Genomic DNA, 20906 nt, shown 5'->3' on the forward strand with positions numbered 1-20906 from the left:
CTATCCATCTTTGCTTATAATGCCTCTGAGTTAAGGCTATATCGAGACAATACGCATGGTATGCACATATGCCAATAAGAGACTGATCAGTTGCGGTCGTACACATCAATGGGAAGATTCAACCAAAAAATACCAAGTGAATTTAAATAGGGTAAAAGTTGGGTTTTTTTAACACTCTGAGCCAATAACGCTTCATCAATGAGATAAAATGATGCGAATAGGATATAAAAAGTGAAAAAATAGGATCCTGTTAGAAATTTTTTACGATGAGTGACTGATAACTTATTATTAACATATTAATCTATCCGCGATTCTTAAGTAATCATTTGATAAGATACTTGTATTGATAAGACCAGGATAGTTTCGCGTTTTATCTAACTTGGTGTAACATGTCATGACATTAATTTTATTCTCAATGTAACACTTAACTTAGCATGATATTGAGTTTATAGTTTCCTGTGTAACATTATTCCAAGTCAATATATTTGTATCAATTAGGTGTAAATTTCGTTCAGTAAAACATGTATGAACATGTTGAGGATGTTAGATCCCCGGGAATCACTTGGTAAAGTTTTACTTTAGTTATTTTCTTTTGGAAATTTGAATTTCTCGTTTTTGCCCCACAAACGCCCATTTTTACCTTCAGATTGTATTTCCTATTTGGAAGGGCCCAAAATGTCTTTGGTTCGTTGCCTCTTTCAATATGCTAATTTGTGACGCTTCCCCAAAACATTTTAATGCTGTATACATATGCTTGAGTTGTGTGCTTGTTTTGTTCGTACTTCTGACTGCTTGTGGAATATATCTTCCCCTCATCTGAATCAGGTCTTCTCCCCCTAGTTAGCGGGACTTGGACGCATCGGAATAGTTAAGCTTGTCTTATTGTTGTGTCGCTCACTCTTCATTCCTTTCGCTGATTTAGGGGATCTCTTAATCTCTTCAAACATATCAGAACATTCGCCCAGTGTGATATTTATATTCTTCGTATAATTCTGGGTGAATTTCGTACATGTTTTACAGTAACCCTGTCTATCTATTCATTGATATGATATTTAACTGATCATCAAGTGTGTGTGTGTGTAAAATCAGAATATAAATGAGTGTATTTAGCTTAGTGATTGCATGCTTTTGAACTTGTTTTGGGAGACTATTTTTAGAAAGTCAATAAATCTTCATTTACACTCAGTCTATGTGTTTCCATTTCGCTCCGTGTTAATCTGATTGGTTACCGTTCCGAATCTAAGCTGTAAGATCTTGGATATAGCACACTCTACATGTACAGTAACAGAGTGATGTCAGATATAGTTGATATTGTTTTCAGCCTTAACATTTCTGTCATTCTTTCATTCAGTTTTTCTTTCTTATTGTGAAATAGTTTAAGACAATTACATATAAACTATCTTTAAAATAACAGTAAATAAATATATAGTACGTAGTTGAGAATACTATATCCCCAAATACAACGTATGAAGAAGAAAACCAATTTTAATAATTAATATACTATTTGTGATACCCCAATGAGTAGGAAATTGTATTTCTGATGTTTCGTGACTTAATTTAAGCTAATTCAGAGTAAATAAATAACTCAAATAAAATCAACACAAGTTTAAATAGTATAAAAGAAACAATCCAAAATATTTGTATAACCTGTCGCTGTTTTAATTTGTGCTCGATTTATTTGAAACTATCAAGTCAAACCTTGGCACTGATACCTACAAATCATCAATTTTAGTTTCATATATTGATTAAATGTAATTTTGTCAATTTCAACACGATTTCTATTCATATTTACTTTCAGTTTATTTTAGTTATTTGATTCTCAGTATATTTCCTTTCATGATAATTATTTTACTATAATTTTGTATTGAGTAACCATGATACAGTACTTAATAAAACTCTGTAATTAATAATCATTTAATTGATATTAGAACAATTGAATTAAATTCAATCTTCCTTGATTATGGTTCAATAAGTTTTTTTCTAACAAAATTCACCTTTTTGAATCATCTTAGAGAGGTGGGTGGTTTACGGGAGCTAAAAAAAAAACAGTAGAAGTGTTGTATATGGTACTTCAGTTGTTCTACAATATGTAATACATGTTTTATTGACATAAAGTACCTTTTTATCAATACTTTTCATAAATACTTTTATACAATGATAATTATTGCTGTAGATGAATTTATCTAAGTTATGATGAGAAGTCGTAACGTTTATGAATTTGAGTCAGCATTGAGTCAATACACATACGGAAATAACATTGAATCATGATTGTCGATGGAAAGTATATACATATCATTGGATTCCTATGTAAAGGCTGTAAATATTTGATGAATTTTCCGATCACTAAAGTTCCCGTAATCAATTTTAGGCGAAACTATAATTTATGGACGAACCAATCAGATTTGGGCGCGAGATTCATTCACTCATTTGGCTAAATACCATTTTGGCATTATAACTGATGTCAGTTCGTGATGAAAACATTAAACATAATTTCTAACCCTAACGTTTAATTATAAACCCTAATCCTAGTTCCTCGCACTAATTTATAACCCTCAGTTAACCCTAGTAAGTAGATGACATTTTCAAGGTTATTTCAGCGTTGCTCAAAGGTCGTCCATAAATTATATTCTAACCCAATTTCATCTATATCGTTTGTATATGTTAAATGTGCCACTGCCTCAAAGTTTCAAAATATAATAAAACAAAAGTGTTTATTATTCTTAGATTAAAACACGTTACTATGTTAATATGCAGTGTATTCTAACTTATTGATTAAATCGGTATATCTTTAGTCAATTAATGCAGCGATAGATTCTAAATTGTCTGTGGTTTCAGATAAGTCCAATTGACCTACTATATGTTTATGAGGACAATGTTGTTTATATGCCCCAAATATCTGAACATAAGTTATTTCGTTTAAAAAAAAATAAACTATATACATATATGAATAGTTCCAAGAATTTTTTTTTATAGGAAAACTGTCATTTTATTTTTGTATAATTCTTTGATCTATTAAGTTCATTTCCATCTTTGTTGATATCACACAACTTGTCCTCATATATATGTATTCATTTGTTATTGGAAGTAGAATTCATACAACACCCGGTAAATACTGGTGAACAAGACTTCAATTCACATTCTAAAGGTAAAGGCTGGTATTACTACTCTATTGTACAAACCAAATTAAATTGAGCGTCTTGATTTGGACATGTAATTTAATGACTCATAGTTAGACACCTTAAAAACTGACTCTGGGAATGACCCCCTAAGAAAACCACCTGCTTCGGTCTGGGCACTCGGGCAGTATCATAGCCCTCACACTAGCCTCATTGTTATTGTGTGACGCATATGTATTTGGTGCCCTCTTCTACTGATGTTTATGTGTCCAAATAAATAAATATAATGTTTTTTTGTTACATTGCCTTTGGAAGAAAAGCACATGTTTATTTTGTCGTACGTTTTTGGCTTAAATCGACTGGCTTTATACATATTTATTGTCAATCTTACCTTCCCAGCTTATTATCATTAATCTGTACTTTACATTTGCTATGATGATTACTAATGTAATCTCTTCTAACTGATACGATTTTAGTCGCACATTGTCTTCCATTGAAATTTTGAATCGACTTGTGTTAGATAACCACTGAAAACCAGCAAGCAATGAACAGATGTTTCGTCCTACTATGGGACTCGTCAGTCGTCGCATTCACGACGTTGCCACCAGGGATTAAACACAGGGCTTTCTTTATCCCACGTGAACACTGAGCTGGCATCTCACAATCTATATGTCTGACTTCAGTTCACAATATTGCGCAACCCTCATTCCTTGCAGTTGATAACTGTCTTACACTCTCATATGATTATTATTAGTACTGGGGTTTTGTGGAGATAGCAGAATTTTCATAATTTAGATCACGAACTGTTGTTAGCCAGAATGCGATTAGAAAATTGGAAACGCTGGATGATGCATTCGTGTTTTAAACTACGAATATTCTTAATGTTCGGTTTTTTCATTATCATCGTTACTACAGTTAGTTCAACTTCTGTACCATTCATCTTGTTACTTTTGTCCTTACGTGCTAATGCTAACGGGGCAACATACATCTGTGCTAGGTTTCACGTTGATTTCGAATGAATTTAACTGTCAAACATTATTAATTAGAAATGGAAGAATATTTGAACTATTTCTTAGAATTTAACCACGTTGGACGATTTTCAATCGTATCTAACTTTCTAAATTTAGCCATATCAACCCAAGTTTGTTCGACTTCTTCATTTCTAGATAGAGAATCCACAAATCTATATTAAATACAGAGAGAGATTTTCCGGGAGCTGTATATTGTCAGTCAATTAATTAGCGATAACTGATAATGAGTTAAGTAGATTTGAAAAATGTATGATACATTTTGACCAATAATTACCCTAATCAATTTTTACTTGTTTATAGAAACATCCTTGAATAGTGAGATTAAGTTAGTTATTAATTGTTATCTAGTGCTTATTGTCATGTTTTCTTATATGTTTTATTATTTCATAATATAGAAATGTCCTGAATCTCTCTACTGAATCCTTATGAGCTAAGATCACATAGACACTGTCTTATAAAATTTTTAACGATCATCGTTTTTCTTATCCTCTTCAAAATATTACATATTTGTTACTGGATTGTAGGATACAAACTTGAGACGATCACTGATGTATGCTCAAGTACATTGTCGCTTATTTATTAAACAAATGATATACTTATAAATAAACTATAATTTCTGTCGCTTAGATACTGAAAAGCTTAGTCACTAAGGTTAGACCAAATCTTGGTAATGAGCATTTAGATGCAAGAGGATTGGCCGTTTTTGCTATATTATAATTCATAGTTGAAAGCATGAGTCAATTGAAGCTAGACCACCATGGAAAACCTGGAAACACTGGACGGCCGTTTCGTCCCATCATGGGACTCCTCAGCAGTGCGCATCCACGAACCCGCACTCGCAAGATCCGAACCCAGGACCTACCAGTCTCGAGCCGAAGCCCTTAACCGATAGACCACTGAGCTGGCATCCAACGGTGTTAATGTCTAACTTCAACTGATCCACGAAGTTGGGCAACCATTCACCAATTGTCTTCAGTGAGTTCCTATCTCACGACAGACGTGGTTTGCACTCCACTGGTCACTGTTTCTCACTAGAGCTCCTGGATGTACTTCCCGAAGTCACTAGTGAGCATATGATTATATTAATTATCAGAAGGGGTTTTGTGGAGATTACCTGTTGTGTTTTTGTATTCGTAACACTTCCATTCATTTATACGACCGACTGACTAGGAGTCTATAAAAATATCTTTTTACATTCGGGTATAAAAACCAAGTGGTTGTACCTGAGTGGTTGGAAACTCTAGGTGACATGGTTCAGAATCGATCACAATGGCGTAGGTGTATACACTCTTTATCTTCCCTTAAACCTTAAGATTAAAATTGCTTCATAACGTTCTTCCTTCCTATACTATATCCTTATATACAACCTGTCTTTTATATACTACCACCACTAAATTAACTATTTCTATGAATCCGGTGTTCATCTTGCTGTGTTAACGAGATATGGCAACTTGGACCGATGCATATATGTGCCTGGTCCTACGTTGTAGCTGACTGACCTGAGTGGGATTTCGTTTATCCGTTAACTGAACCATGGCTTTCAGTCTTAATTTACTTCGTTTTTATCACTTTGATTGTTGTTAGTACAGCCTCTGACACTAAGTTATCAATTACTTAGATGTTGTCTACACGTTTCCAATCCTCGTTTCTTTGTAATTAACTTAACAACACTGAAGACAGAACTAAACTCGCATTTTATCGAATTCATTCACTTCTTTCTTATAAATTATCTCTTTGTTCTGCTTTAAGTTTGTGGTAAATCTTTTGACCTTTCATATGAGTGAAGCAGTGTTATGATTGTATTTAATGTTGTTGAGGAACAAACAACTGATAGACCAATGTATATTACCCAAAATCATTTATCTTGAATATAACCCACTCACTGATCCATCAATGTCAGCTACAGGTACACAAAAACACCTTTTATGATTAACGAACGTATTTTTCAAATTCTCTCTTTCAGTGTTAAGCTACCATGATTTGAATAACCTGTCATCACTGTGAAATAAAAAACACGTAATTACTAATCTCTACTCCGATGTAACAGTTTGTACACCAATTCTCTAATGAATAGTCAATACAGCGTGATTTCTGATGGTCTTATAACATCCTTAAGCTTTTTTCGGATAAAAAAGTCCAAATATCTAAACGTCCTAATCAAAAACCAGTGATGATAACCCACTGATTACATTAATGCTATAATCGCTCTTTTTTTTTATTCATGAGATTAACTACCGTTTATCCAATGATGTTGTTTTGTAAAGCAGTACAGTTAACCTAGCAATAGACTATTTAAAAACATATGCTTTGCTTGAAAAGGTTTTCAGGAGATTGGTTTAACCTGTAGGGTAGTACTTGTTAAAAATGGATTTCATTTGGGTTACCGTTAGAACCCTCACACTATACCAGCTGATTAACATTACAATTGTACCATAGGACTCTGACCTAGTGGGTTTGTAATAGTTTATCGTTCTGCACGAGACCTGAAAGCCTTATGCGGATACTGCTAAAGAGTTTCATACTAGAAAAAAATAACTGCTCAGTGCTCTGATTTTAAATAGTACTCCATATGATATAATTCTATGACTATTATTATCTACACATAAACTAATTTACTTTAACATTCACTTTAATTTCCTCATTTTTAAGTAAATGTCCATTCATGCTTGCTTGAACTATATTATGTATTTTCAAACTTTAGTCATGTCATATCTCATTTGCTAACATTATCAATCACTTTAGGTTTATGATTACAAGTATCAGTTTTAGCTTACATCGTGTTTTTTACACCTACTTTTTTTCTCAGAAAATTGTCTTTACATTCAAGTTTTTAGGTCTCTCGAGTGAAAAATATAATCCAGTACATTTTCACAACACTTTGCATACAATAAATACGTACATATCTTATCCAAAATACATGCTTAACCAAATACAGAATGATCAGTGTATTTCTCTTGAATGACGAAAACCGTGTTTTTTTTCTTTCCGTCTTCATTTAATATTAGGTAGACAGTTTGGGTGGTTACTCACCTCCCGGAGAATATGGTCGTTTTATACCCACAGATATAAGTGAGCTACGTGACATATCAACACCAGTATATAGTCGACACATGTCAATCACACCGGGTGTTAGGTCGCAACCTCAACCTCCCCTACTACCACCTCATTTGTTACAGGTAATTTTGAAATTTGTTTTGTTTTTTTCGTTTATTTATCTAATTAATTATGTGACCACTTTTAAACTTCAAGTCCCAATTATGTGTTATCAAGTGAATTATATATATATATATATATATACTTGGTTGTTGTGGATGAATTCACAGTGACCGGAAGTATGCGATATGCCGAATACGACGTCAAAGAATACAGTAAGAAAATTTTCGGGATTCTAGAGATCGTAGTAACTGACAATGGTACTCAGTTCATGTCGTCCGCTTTCAATCGGTTCTGCAGTGAAAATGACATTACGCATCTACGATCTACCCCGCACGATCCCCAATTAAATGACCAAGCAAAAGGATTAGTGGATACGATAAAATGTCTCTAATTAAAGAAGGAGAAGGTATTCCAGCACAAGTCATCAGTAACTTCCTAATGTCCTGCACAGTTACACCCGATCCAGCAGTGTGAGTCGGAATGACCCCAGTTGAGTGTATGTTCGGAAGAAAAGTTCAGACAGTCTTTAACAGTACGTTGACTGCCGTCCAGTGTTTCCAGGTTTTTCATGGTGGTCTAGCTTCAATTGACTCACGCTTTCAACTATGAAAAATACTAAATCTTCACAAAACCCCTTCTGATAATTAATATAATCATATGCTCACTAGTGACTTCGGGAAGTACATCCAGGAGCTCTAGTGAGAAACAGTGACCAGTGGAGTGCAAACCACGTCTGTCGTGAGATAGGAACTCACTGAAGACAATTGGTGAATGGTTGCCCAACTTCGTGGATCAGTTGAAGTTAGACATTAACACCGTTGGATGCCAGCTCAGTGGTCTATCGGTTAAGGGCTTCGGCTCGAGACTGGTAGGTCCTGGGTTCGGATCTTGCGAGTGCGGGTTCGTGGATGCGCACTGCTGAGGAGTCCTATGATGGGACGAAACGGCCGTCCAGTGTTTCCAGGTTTTCCATGGTGGTCTAGCTTCAATTGACTCACGCTTTCTACTATGAAAAATACTAAATCTCCACAAAACCCCTTCTGAAATAATTTAGATTGAATTAATGATCCCTGTTAACGTATATTCCACTGACAATAAAACAATTTTACTTTACTGATGTAGTATAACTGCTTTCTTCGTTCTGATAATACACCAATTTGAATAAATATTCCAGTCTAAAACAGTAGATATTGAAATAATCTCTTGACTTTCCCATGCTAATTTATCGATTAATTTATATCATGTGTGCATAATATTCAGTGGATGAATCACGAATAAATTGGTGTATTTTTCTAAAATCAGTCATGGGGAAATTAAACTTTTGGTTTTTTACATAATAGAAGTTGCAATAATAGGTACATACTGATAGAACATAATTGGATTCTCTACATTACTGTCATGTCAATTCACAGAATGATAGTAAAACAGTTTGCATTTATCATCATGAGCCTAGTGTCGTGTATAATAATTAAGATAATCAACTTTCAACAAGTAGGTCATAGATTTTGAATTCTGTCTGATCTACTGCTACTTCTACTACCACAGTTTTAGCATCCGAGTACTATTAATTAATAACCATCACATAAACACAGGATAACTCAAAGTACATAGACCAGTACACAAGTTGGATGATGTACATTGAATTGATCAATACTTTGTATTTACACGCAATTTAATAAGTAATAGCACATATACGACAATATTTGGTACAATAAGTCAGCAATAAACTGGTAGTAGTAGTAGTAGTATTAAGAAGTATAAGAGAGAAAATAACCTTTAGAAAGTTACGGAAACTACTTCTTCCATGCATATCATAAACAAAATATATTTCATCCAGTCAATAAATTTGTCTTAGTCTTAATGAGGACATGTAGTATAAAATTATATTGGAATTCTTATTGATTCTCGTTGAGCTTATACGTAACTAATTCAAGTAAACTACTTTCGCGACCGATCATATTAATAAATTTGGACAAATAAAACCATCATTGTTCTGATTGGTTCTCTCATCAAATCGAAATTTTTGAATGTTGGAGATATCATTAACTTAATTCGTCAGAGTTTTTTAATTGTTGGAGTTTTGATTAGTCTATTGATCAAGCTGTAGGTGTTCGTTAATTTGATATTCTACTGTCTATACGCTAACCTGCCATATGGGCTTACTCAATAGAGGTTGGAAGGTGACGAAAAGAACACATGGCATTAAACCATAAATTCAATGAACTTCTAACTATCATCGATGGATTTTTTTGCGGGATAATTGCAAATTGTGGTTAGGAAAGTCAGATGGCATAAAACAACACCGATTGGAATAACCTATTTGTGTTAATTCGCTACCTTCCCCAATATCTTAAGTACTGATTAGCTTTTCAACGCAATTGATAGTATTCATGCTCTCTCTCTATCCTGATAAGCGTGGTAACTCGAATGAATCCTCACTCTTAATTCTATTGAATATTCGAATTACCTGCAGTGAGGAAATGCTGGTCTGTCATTGTTTTAAAAACGTTAATTTGAACCAGACCTTGAAGCAGTTGTGTCAACATTGTTTACTTGGAGTTAAAAATGATTGACATATACCTAGTGATCTTATTCTTTGGGACTGGAATGCCATGAAATGTAATACACTTAGGATGTAGTCACCATCTCATCATTCCATAATTCTATGAATCACGATGCTTACACAAGCCATTGTGGATGTAAAGTGGATATACTTAAGGTGTTACTGCACAATAACTAAGGCCCTTCATAATGGTAATGTTGAAATTACAACCAAGGAAAAGCAGCTAACCTACTGTTCACTTCCAACTGACAGCGTTGTTCAATTAGTTCTCTGATCCAGTCTATTTTAAGTTAGTTATATTGCAAAACATGGTCATTCCATGCACTACAAACATCTTCGAAGGTGGTTGATTGACTGTTCAACCATAAAGAAGTGTGGTAATTTTCTAGATAACGAGCCAGAGACGCACTCATCATTGTAAATTTGTGCTAAATATGCAAATGTGACGTAAGTCATTTTAACTGAACTGTATCACGCTGCATTGTCTACATGAATCACCTTTAGTGGTTATATACTAGGTTTGGAATACAATCACCGATAAGTCTCGGTTGACGATAATATTTGGAAACCCACCACTTCGCAGCTTATTGTAACCGAATATTTTAATATACCGATGAGAATTCCTTATCCATATTACTTTTTTTATGAAAAACCAATTTCAGGGTATCTTAAATATGGATACAAGCGCTCATTGTGATCCTAATCTACTGCCACAACCAAACCATGTGATTGTCAACCACCTATATGCCCTCTCAATAAAGGTGAGTAGTCCCGTTTACCCAAAGTACGTAGCATGCATTTCTGTACATATTAGCTTGCTTATTCTTTTTACCCAGTTGGTATCCATTCCCGTGAAGATTACATCTAAAGTCTGGATAAACTATGTAGCAACATGTTATTTATCCGTAGTAGTGATATACACAGCGTGGACCAGAGTCAGACAAGGCCTTCTACTCTCCTCCTTCCTTTTTCTTCTGGTGATTGACTGGATTATAAAAACATCGACATCTGAGGGGAAGCACGGAATAAAATTAGACGATTTGGAATTCGCCGATGACCTGGCCCTCCTATCTCATACACACGAACAAATACATACGAAGACAACAAATGTAGCAACAGCCTCTGGAAAAGTAAGCCTCAACATACACACTCGGTGGCGGAACTCTGGAAGAGGTGGAAACATTAACGTACCTGAGAAGCGTCATCGACGAACGAGGATTAGATGCAGACATAAAGACGAAGATTGATAAAACAAGGACCTCATTCACACAAGTGAAGAACATGTGGAACTCAAAACAACTGTCAGCCAACATCAAAGCGAGTATCTTTAATACAAACGTGAAGACTGTCTCACTGTGCGGAGCTGAGACGTGGAGAACTACTACGACCATCACCAAGAAGGTAAAAGTATTTATAAATAGTTGTCTTCTCAAAATACTCAACATACACTGGCCGGATACCATCAGTAACAGCCTTCTGTGGGAAAAGACAAACCTGCTTGTAGCTGAAGAGGAAACTAGGAAAAGACGTTGGGGGTGGATAGGACATACATTGGGGAAATCATGAGGCAAGCGCTAACTTGGAATCCTCAAGGAAAGCGGAAAACAGGAAGGCCAAAGAACACATTACGCTGGGAAATAGAAGCAGATATGAAAACGGTGAATAACAACTGGGAAGAAGTGGAAAGGATTGCCCAGGACAAGGTTGGACGAAGAGTGCCAGTGGGCAGCCTATGCTCCTCGACGAGGGGTGACAGGCGTAAGTAAATAAAAGTAACCACATACAGTATTTGTGCGTTGTTAAAACTATTTATAAAGCGATGGCGTTTAACGTTCGCCTCCTTAAAAGGTTCCAAAATGGATGATTGAATTAGACAATTATTATTACTTTTATTTTTCTTCAGGACGGTGTAGTCGTACTCAGTGTAATCACACGCTTCAGGCAAAAATTTGTGTCAACTCTTTTCTACAAACCGATTGAAGGATGACCAATATATACATATCCTAGAATTGATTTCTTTTTGGTTACAGACATTTCATGAGTCACGAATACACGCTTAAAATTCGTTTTAAGCCTTTTATAAATTTTTTTAAAAACTATGTTTTTTTTGTAATTCATCATGGGGATAAGCAATTAAATTAAAAAACATCGACTTATTATTAGAATAAAACATTGGGAGTAAAAAAGGGTTAAATAGAAAACTGTACACCTAATAGATTGTCATGACAAAACTTTGATATATGTATGCTGCCAATTTGAAGAATTCTAAAAGTTCACATGAAACAAAGAGCATTAAATCTATAAACATTAAAGTTTATAAGAATTGACCATTGAGCGAAAAATATATAAAACACATTGACATAAATGCAATAAATATTATGAAATAAGTAGTAATTAAAAAACTTTAGGTATGAATCGATACGGCACCAATGCTGTGTACTTTTGCCATGCTGGACCATGTTTTCTTAAACAAACATCCTCTACAACCATAGAACGATGAATAATGTTGAGAATTGTGATAGCGGAAATTCCCCATAACAGTGGAGAGTCAAGACCTATAAAGAGAGAAAGGTGGGAAGTTAGTGTTAACTGCCAACGGTAATTCATAAGATTAATGCGGTCAGTACGAGTGTCAATTCAAACACAGGCTTGTTCCGGCAATTACCCAGGTGACTGTAAACAAGTCTGACAATCGCCCGGAAAACTGTGATTTAGATACTCAATCTTGAAGAATTTATGAATTATCTTTACATATGTTGAGTACAGATTCAGTGTTAAAGATCAATTTCGAAAAACACACACATAAAAATCAATAAAGCTCACCGCATGGAACCTGCATTGCCACGGCCATAATAATGTAACCCACATAATTCGGGTGGCGAACATAACCCCAAAAACCTGAAACTAGTAATCGCTGAGCACCTGGTCCAACAACTATTTCAGCATCTAAAAACAGGAACAGATAAACGAATAAATCGATAATTTTGATTATACTAAAGAGTACACAAATGAAACTGTACGCATACTATTTCTATTGATTGAATTCTGTCTTATATCGCAAACTAACAGTTAGCTCGTTTGCCTCAGTATTGTTAAAGACTGTTAATGTAACTCGAGGTTTGAACATAACCAAAGTGTTCTTACCCGAGATCTGGTTGATTAAAGATACATTTGACTTAGCTCACTGAATCAATAAATCCTATAAACTCTCAAGTTAGTGACCTTCTATTTCACATAAATTCTGTGAGCAGTAAAAATTACGGAATAGCATTGCGATTTACACCAGTTTTTACTTCATGATTCTTTGGTCATTCTATATGTATATATATTTGAAGTTTCCTCAGCAAAATGTTAATAAAAAACAACTGATAACGTGATGAGAACTTTAGTACTAAACTTTGAATTATGAGTACAATAATACAGGTTGTGGAACACCAACAGAACATGTGCGATCGAATAACCAATTCGAATTTTTTGGTCTAAATGAAACTCAATATATAAAGTGCTGTAGGACAAGCGACAAGTCAACTCTGGTGATGACTATTACCATATCGCTAACATATGATCATAACTGGTGATGTGTGATTAGAAAATGAGGTTTCCAAGATAATATACGTTGAAAATAATAAAGCATAAAAGTGGGGAAACACAATATAACTCTACAAATTGAGTTGGTTCATCTTCAGTATTGAATAGATGAGTTACTACACGCTAACTGCGTAAAACATGTTAGTTGTTAGTTATGGATTTAGTAATCAAGATAAGAATAAAGCACTGGATAAACTAGCTACTATAAACGTTTTAAGGTCCATAGTTATTCTTAACTCAAGAAATCTCAAGACTGTACAAAGAGCAAAATACATTTCGATAGAAAATATATGTCAACTCACTAGCGAATGATGGGTCGTGAGGATCACGTCTGAATCTATCTTTCTGGTTGTTTGATCTACGATGAATCCATAATCCCAGTAAAAATAAAACCATAGAAATTCCCATAATCCAGGCATTACAACTATGTTTTGAAGAACTAGTTAGCTGTCTGCCAACATCAGGTCTTGAAGACAAGTATGAACTTGTTATGGAATACACGAAAGGTAGAGCGACCAGTCGACTGATAATAAAGCAAGAACCAAATGTTACGGATTGCATTTCGTAAGTAAAGGAAAAGGCATGCTGAAATAAATATAAAAAACATGGTATATGCAATAGAATATTGCAACGTATTATGATAAAAATTTAAATTCATAAAGTTTGCTATTCTCCGAAAAACAATTTTTAATTGATTTTGACTACTTACAGTGTACAACAAAAGACGAAGAATCAAGTACGTATGAAAATACACTACAACACGTACCTCGAAGATGAAGAAGTCAAGCACCCATAAGGCGTGCATAAGAGCATGCGCAGCAAGAGCCGGGCTTATGCGTTCATATTGCTCATACTGTCTGAATATATACGTTAAATCTATTAGGGGCAATGCCATCAATCCCGATCGTGTTATAGTCATTTTCCAGTCAATACCAAGCCACTGAGGTCGTACGTGACGACCACACCAGAAATCAAGGAAAATACTACCTATAAATTGTGAGAAAAGCATGCATTAAATAATTATATAATTAATTGGTAAATGATAAGTACTGTTAGCACTGATAGCGAGCCTACTGTAGATAGAAAGTTCTACGGATATGTTTTGTTTTCTTTGAGAGTGATCGGTTCCACTCTTTACATTAAAAACCTAAGGGCAGGCTGCAGTCACTTTCCGACAAAACGTACATATGCTTTAGTGTGAAATGAATATGAGTACTGTGCAGTTAAATAAATAAACAAAGAGCAAGTACAATATAGTATCCATTTTCTCGAAAATTAACAATGTACGAGTGTGAAACCAATTAAAGTCAGGAAAATATTACACATGCATTTCCTACGACACTGATTAAAATTAAATGGAAATCATATAATCTAACTGATTAAAAACAGCATCGACTACTTTCACTAACTTGTTTTGGCCGCTGATTGTCTTGTATAACGTACAACTGTCTTAGAGGCGAAATACGCAACCAACGACAAAAAAAGAGACGCCAAACAAGATGAAGTCAGTAAACTGAGCCACAGGTTTGGGAGCATTTGACTTGGTTTTAAATTCCTGACTGTAGTACACTCGGAGATTTCAGCGAAAGCAAACAACCCGATGAAGATGACAAAAGATATCAGGCCTAAAAGAATAAATACATACAATATTAAAATAACGATAACTAACAGAAAAAAGTTCAGATTAATGGATGAGAAGTGTTTATGTTTTACTGTTTCATAAGACTTTGAAGAAACTTCATTTAAAAATGTCACCACTAAAAGCACATGTCCACTTATATGAATGATGAGATAGAAATCTGATAATAAACACCCCTTTAGTTAAGTTTGCTAGATAGTTTATTTCTGAAGGTACTAACTGCTCAAATTATCTGAAAAGAAACAGTGGATTTACCGATTAAGTTGGTCAACAATATACTTTTATGATGAATAGAATTATATTTTGGACAGGTGATTTGAAAATTATAGTACTATTGCGTTGCTTATTTACAAAATTACTGGCATATATCAATACATAACATTTACTTTCTACATTATTCAGATATTCGTTCTAAATTAGTGCTTAATTCGGTTATCACAGGGAGTAGTTATGCTTTTAATCAACTGTGCTTTATATAGACTTCGTCTCAACAGTAAAAAAAACTTACTATTACAGCGGTAGTCGATATTTCGGTGCCCTGTAGTAACCATTCGACCAATAGGGAGAAAACGAGCAACTAGACACTGTAACAAAAGATACATGAAAACGAGCACGGAACTCTGGATATTGATATAGTTGTGCCAGTCAGTTGGCCAAAGAACTCCAAGGAATGGACGTGCAGGACCCCACAAACTTTTGTTATCTCCTGTTGGCCAAAGAATTTCAATTAGTGGAAACGCAGATTCCCATAAGCTTTTGTTTTCTCCAGAAAAATTGCTTATTGAAATGGGTGCGAATATCAGAAGATTCAGCCAGTAAACAAATGGTACAATGAACAGTACTTGAATAATGGCAACAACAGTTGGACTAAACAACGTTTTACGATAATTTGTCAAGAGTGGAGTTAGTGTTACTGGTTTGTGTAGTTGGGTCGCTTCCGACTTGTGAACTAGTCTGTAAGAAACAGATATATAACAGTATATTTAACATAGCGTACTAATAAAATGTGAGCTTGTGGGTTATTTGATCAGATACTTGAGCTTCAAAACAACTTTTCAGAATTTCGTAGAAATTAACCAGGAATACCTAGATTCAGTGTTATGACGTAAAATACTGATTTTTAAAAGGAAACGTGTGAGCAATGCGGGCGGAAACAACTGACGTTATTTGCACTGGAAGTACATTATTCTGCAACTGCATATTCGTCTAACTACAAATGAAAAATATACTTCGTTACCAAACACCTGTATTAACTTAATCCCCTGAAACTGTTGAGTTATTTAATGATTGTGATTTCAAATAACGTGAAAACAAACGTAGATCAATCCCAGAAAGAAATGGATTGACTATGAGGAGAGTACTTGCCGTACTAAACTGAATGAATGAATGGATGGGTCATGAGACTAAGGATACATAACACTCAAGTAGCTAGTGAACTGCAGATTTATAAATGAAATCAGTTGTGTATGGTGGAAGTTCTATCAATGAACCGGTTTCTGCAGCAGTCTGATAAGTCTTTACAAATACTGTCACTGGGTGGCTCAAAAGATTATTTAATATGTTACTGCCTTAGGCTAAGCTTTTTAACAACAAAGTGCTATGCACGCTCTTGTTTTAAAGACAGAAAAGTAATCATTTGTACTTGATAATCACTGTCACTTTTACCCATAGCCCTGTAAGAAAGCGATCGAGAGTAAACAATAGTCAGCTATAAGCATACAACCTGCTAACGACAAATAAACCGTCTATCAGGTTGTTATTGATTGATAGAATTCGCTGAGAAAAGGATGGCATATCCAAGAGGCAGAAAGCTGGTCATATTATTGATTTATTTAAGCACACGTTTTAGTCAAACGTTTTATTTTGGAAAAAGCAGAAACTTTCCAGTTTTAGGACTGATTTGATGAAAGTAATGAATATAGAATCCTTCGCGGTAGAACAACCAGTACTTATTCGGCGCCACTTGAGAGGGAACATTCGTACAGTGGTTTTTCATAATACACCAGTTTTTCTAATTTTAACGAACTGCTGGTGTTTCTTATACCAACGATAGAGTTTTCTATACACATAAAATCTTTAGAGATGTGAAAATATAGGCAGATTCCAACCAGTTGATTTGAACAATTCAGTCACATGATTCAAGCACACGAGAACGTTTTAGTAAACTTGAGTATTAGTAGTAGAGTGGATTACTTCTAGATTCTTTACAAGACATTACTCCCGTAAAACTGAAAAAGTGATAAAGCGATTACAGATTACTATACCTTTATGTGATCATTGTCAAGTGATTAAGTGAACAAGTTGCTTCAAAGAGCTTTTCAACACAAGGTTTACTTGTGACTTTAAGCCTAATATTCTAAATGTACGGCGTTTTACAATGTTTAATAATACCGTGCTAACGAAACATTGTTATAAGTTATCTCCGAGGGCATAACAAGATAGTTCAAAAGCCATGATAGTATAAACATACAGTGAGTTTGCATTTTATTGACCAACCAGTTAATGACTGGAATCCGTTAGCATAAGTAGCATTTAGAAAATAGTGAAACACTGGTTATTGAAAGTTACTGCGAGAACAAAAGCTGACCAACTTGTTGAATATCCGTGATTTTGAAGACCAGATGAGCAAACATTCAATGGTTCCAAGCTGAACGCGCTTACATATATATATATATATATATATATATATATATATATATATACACCAAAAATCTAGATTATTAATAGGCTCATCACTCAGTAAATATAGTTTGGTCAGCATACGCAGAATAACAGATTATCAGTAAAACAACTAATCTGGATGAAAAACTCAAATATCGACAAGTAAATTTTTCGATTTTATGAACCGACTGAGACTAAAAATCAATCATTATTGCGTTAAATCAAACTAATCGGAAATCTATTAACGTCTAAGTGATGCAGTATATTAGATTTAGGTTGATTATTTGAATTAGTAGCATTTCACATATGCATATTTTCTTTTTGCACACAAAATGGAAGTTTACAATACTGTATTAAAATCATGTTTTCAAAAGGTCACAGCTAATAATTGCGACTTCGTGTGAAATCTAGAACATCGAACTTACCCTTCCTGATAGATATGAGTTGGTTTATCTGTTTCTATTTTCTTGACAATTTTTTGGGAAAAACGAGATAGTCCATGGTTTAGAGGCAATGATTTTAATACGTCAGTTTGGGCAGGGCGATCAAACACAGTCTCAGTATACTGGGTTGTTTTTGTAACACTTTTCACAGATTCTTCACTAGGGTCAGGGCTAGGAGAACGTCTACGCCTCACCTTGGACTCAGAGGCGGGCGTACGCGCTCGCCTAGTAGGTGTTTTTGATCGAGACCGTGCAGAGCTTGGGGTTCGTGAACGAATTTTTGAAGTACCCCGACTAGTTGATTTACTACGACCCCTCGTTACCTGCAAATGAATGTTTACAAACACTAAAATATCATGACATGGCATAATAAGTTTCTCAGAAAGTTGGCATATATGTATTTCCTTAATAGTCAGTCAATATCAACGCGAAATCCGAATATCGGCAAAAGTATGCTACACTGACGAACCAATTAGACTAAAAATAGCAGTCATCGAATTTTCGGACGATATCTGAAAAGTAGTGATGAGGATCTCGTGTATTATTAGAAACTAAATATAAGATGTGCATATCTGATTTTTAGGACACTCAAAATTGATAAACACATGTGGTGTAACTAATGTGATTTTACAATGGTGTAATACGTAATATTTACTTTAGTCTTAATACCTAACCCTATTAAAACTCATTTCTAACAAAATTATTTACTCCTCGCCCAACAACTATCATCGTCAGCTCTCCATTATTTGGATAAATTATATATATATATATAAACCAAACTTTATTGGATGAGAGATTAATTACTAGAGGCCAATCGTACAGTACCTATAAAATTTGTTGCTTAAGATAATAAATTCGGATGGAAACACCTCTGCTAAGTGAGTGCAGTTTTTCCTGCCAGCATTCGATTTTAAACACATATCAGGCAAAACCACACAACAACTACCATCGCCACTGCATTACATAGACATAGGAAACGAAAATGTTAGACGTGTGTTTTACCTAGGTCTATCAACACACTACTAGTAATACAAACTAAATGGCGCTTGTGAAGTATACTGCCATCACCTACGGCGTGCCGATAGTGAGTTGTTCAGCAAGAACTTAGCCAAGTCTGAACTCTTCTGATCGCTTCCAGCGATCAGTCAACCACGTGATTGTATTGTTTTAGGGTTTAACGGTAGGGCCATATAATCAGTAATTCAGAATGTCAGACGAACACCTAATGTGACCAACAAGCCTAAAAGAATACGAGAATAACTGAGACAATAGTGAGGTGGACTAACGGCCTGAATTAAAATAATGGCAGCTCAATGAATTATCTTTACTACTGCCATCAGATGAACGGCAGTATCAGAATGATAATAATTGGACGACTAAACTCCTAACTATTGACAGTCACCAAAACTCAGGTAAAAGACACCGACTTGAGGCCTAGAAAGTACTTTTGCTGATTACGAACGACAAACCGACTGTATAACAAAACAAGGACGACAATCTACAAAATACTTCAAACTGATAGACACCTCCTGAGAAAGCGAATTTCCCAAATATTCCAAGAAAAAATGAGTCATTCAATGGTTTACGTATAATATGCTTACCACCTCATTGGTCTTCTTTCTGAGTGGCATCGGAGTGGTAAATAATTTGGTAGCAATCGGTAATAACGAACAAAGATGCGAAAATGGCGACGCAGTGCTTGTTAAAACAAAAGAAGTGAAAGATACCTAGGGCAATAAATTTCTCATACCAAATATTAACAGATGATATAGATTTTGAATGTTGTGCATTAAAATTTTTCAGTAATGATAGATAAATACCATGGTTGTTACTGTAGCGGTAAATAAATCCTCAAAATCATTAGCTCTGTAAGTGTTCGACATTGGATGCTGTCCACATTAGTTTTAATGGAATCACCTAGCTGGGAGGTGCTCGGTCATGCATCCGCACCAGATCATGAATGGGAACGCCGTGCTCAACTTCTCCTGCGATCGCTAGTCAGTCTAGATCAGTCACTTCTTGATATTTTGATAATCTATCAAATATATATCTCTCAACCTCCTCACTTCTGACTTTTGATTTCACTGAGTGGGCGCGATTCAATTGCAGCAAGTGTTGCTAGTTAAAGTGTCATACTACAATATCTGTGGCGTCTTCATTGGTGACCCGACGTGATCCGGGACACTAACCCATAAATTGTGAGTCTCTTGCCTTTTGGAACTTCACGAATCATTGCTTTACTTAATTTTTGATATATATTGTGATACATTTATCTTATTTTTAAATATTTTTCCTTCGTTTACCCCTTTACTTTAAATTCGTCATGACAGAATAGACTCCTAAGCTACTCAAGGTCAAGATTCTTACACCATCGTCGTTTCAGCTAATGCCTTTTCGGTAGGACAATTTCGAAGCTTGATTCTGCTACGTAGAGGCCGACTTCTACAAGCACGGCATGACTGATCCACGCGCACAATTCCTCGCAGTAGTAAAGCCACTACCTTGCGAATTCAACAGACAAGTCACACCTAGTTTTTTCGGCAGCTTATGAAACCCTAAAAACGGTCGATTCAGAGACGCGGAGATGTAACCGAACGACAGAGGTTAGATCAACTCCCTAAAACATCGACTCGTAACATCGTTCTGCGACAGACATGTTGCTAAGAATGAGAGAGGTAATAGGCCAAAGAACTTTCTAATGATGGCCTA

At 35.1% G+C, this 20906-nt stretch overlaps 2 protein-coding genes across 2 annotated transcripts in view; one reads left to right on the plus strand and one right to left on the minus strand.

The window, feature by feature from the left end:
- Positions 1 to 11853, plus strand: part of Smp_124310 (putative 5-AMP-activated protein kinase, beta subunit) — a gene marked incomplete at both ends in the record, with an annotated part of 26230 nt that extends 14377 nt beyond the window's left edge. The window contains 3 exons of the mRNA XM_018793080.1: positions 7153 to 7323; positions 10529 to 10627; positions 11770 to 11853. Coding sequence (XP_018647628.1) covers positions 7153 to 7323; positions 10529 to 10627; positions 11770 to 11853 — 354 coding nt within the window. The remainder of the gene's footprint in view (positions 1 to 7152; positions 7324 to 10528; positions 10628 to 11769) is intronic.
- A 252-nt stretch (positions 11854 to 12105) lies between these two features.
- Smp_124300 (Lamin B receptor (ERG24)) lies at positions 12106 to 19866 on the minus strand. The gene is made up of 8 exons (XM_018793081.1): positions 19799 to 19866; positions 18180 to 18520; positions 15602 to 16047; positions 14864 to 15079; positions 14221 to 14441; positions 13757 to 14039; positions 12690 to 12812; positions 12106 to 12421 (listed from the first exon to the last, which is right to left on the minus strand). Exons 1-8 carry the CDS (start codon positions 19826 to 19828, stop codon positions 12261 to 12263), a joined length of 1821 nt encoding a protein of 606 aa, XP_018647629.1. The 5' UTR covers positions 19829 to 19866; the 3' UTR covers positions 12106 to 12260.
- Positions 19867 to 20906: the final 1040 nt, after the last annotated feature.

The sequence above is a fragment of the Schistosoma mansoni genome, chromosome 1 (assembly GCF_000237925.1).
Source record: "Schistosoma mansoni strain Puerto Rico chromosome 1, complete genome".
Taxonomy (NCBI): Eukaryota; Metazoa; Platyhelminthes; class Trematoda; order Strigeidida; family Schistosomatidae; genus Schistosoma; species Schistosoma mansoni.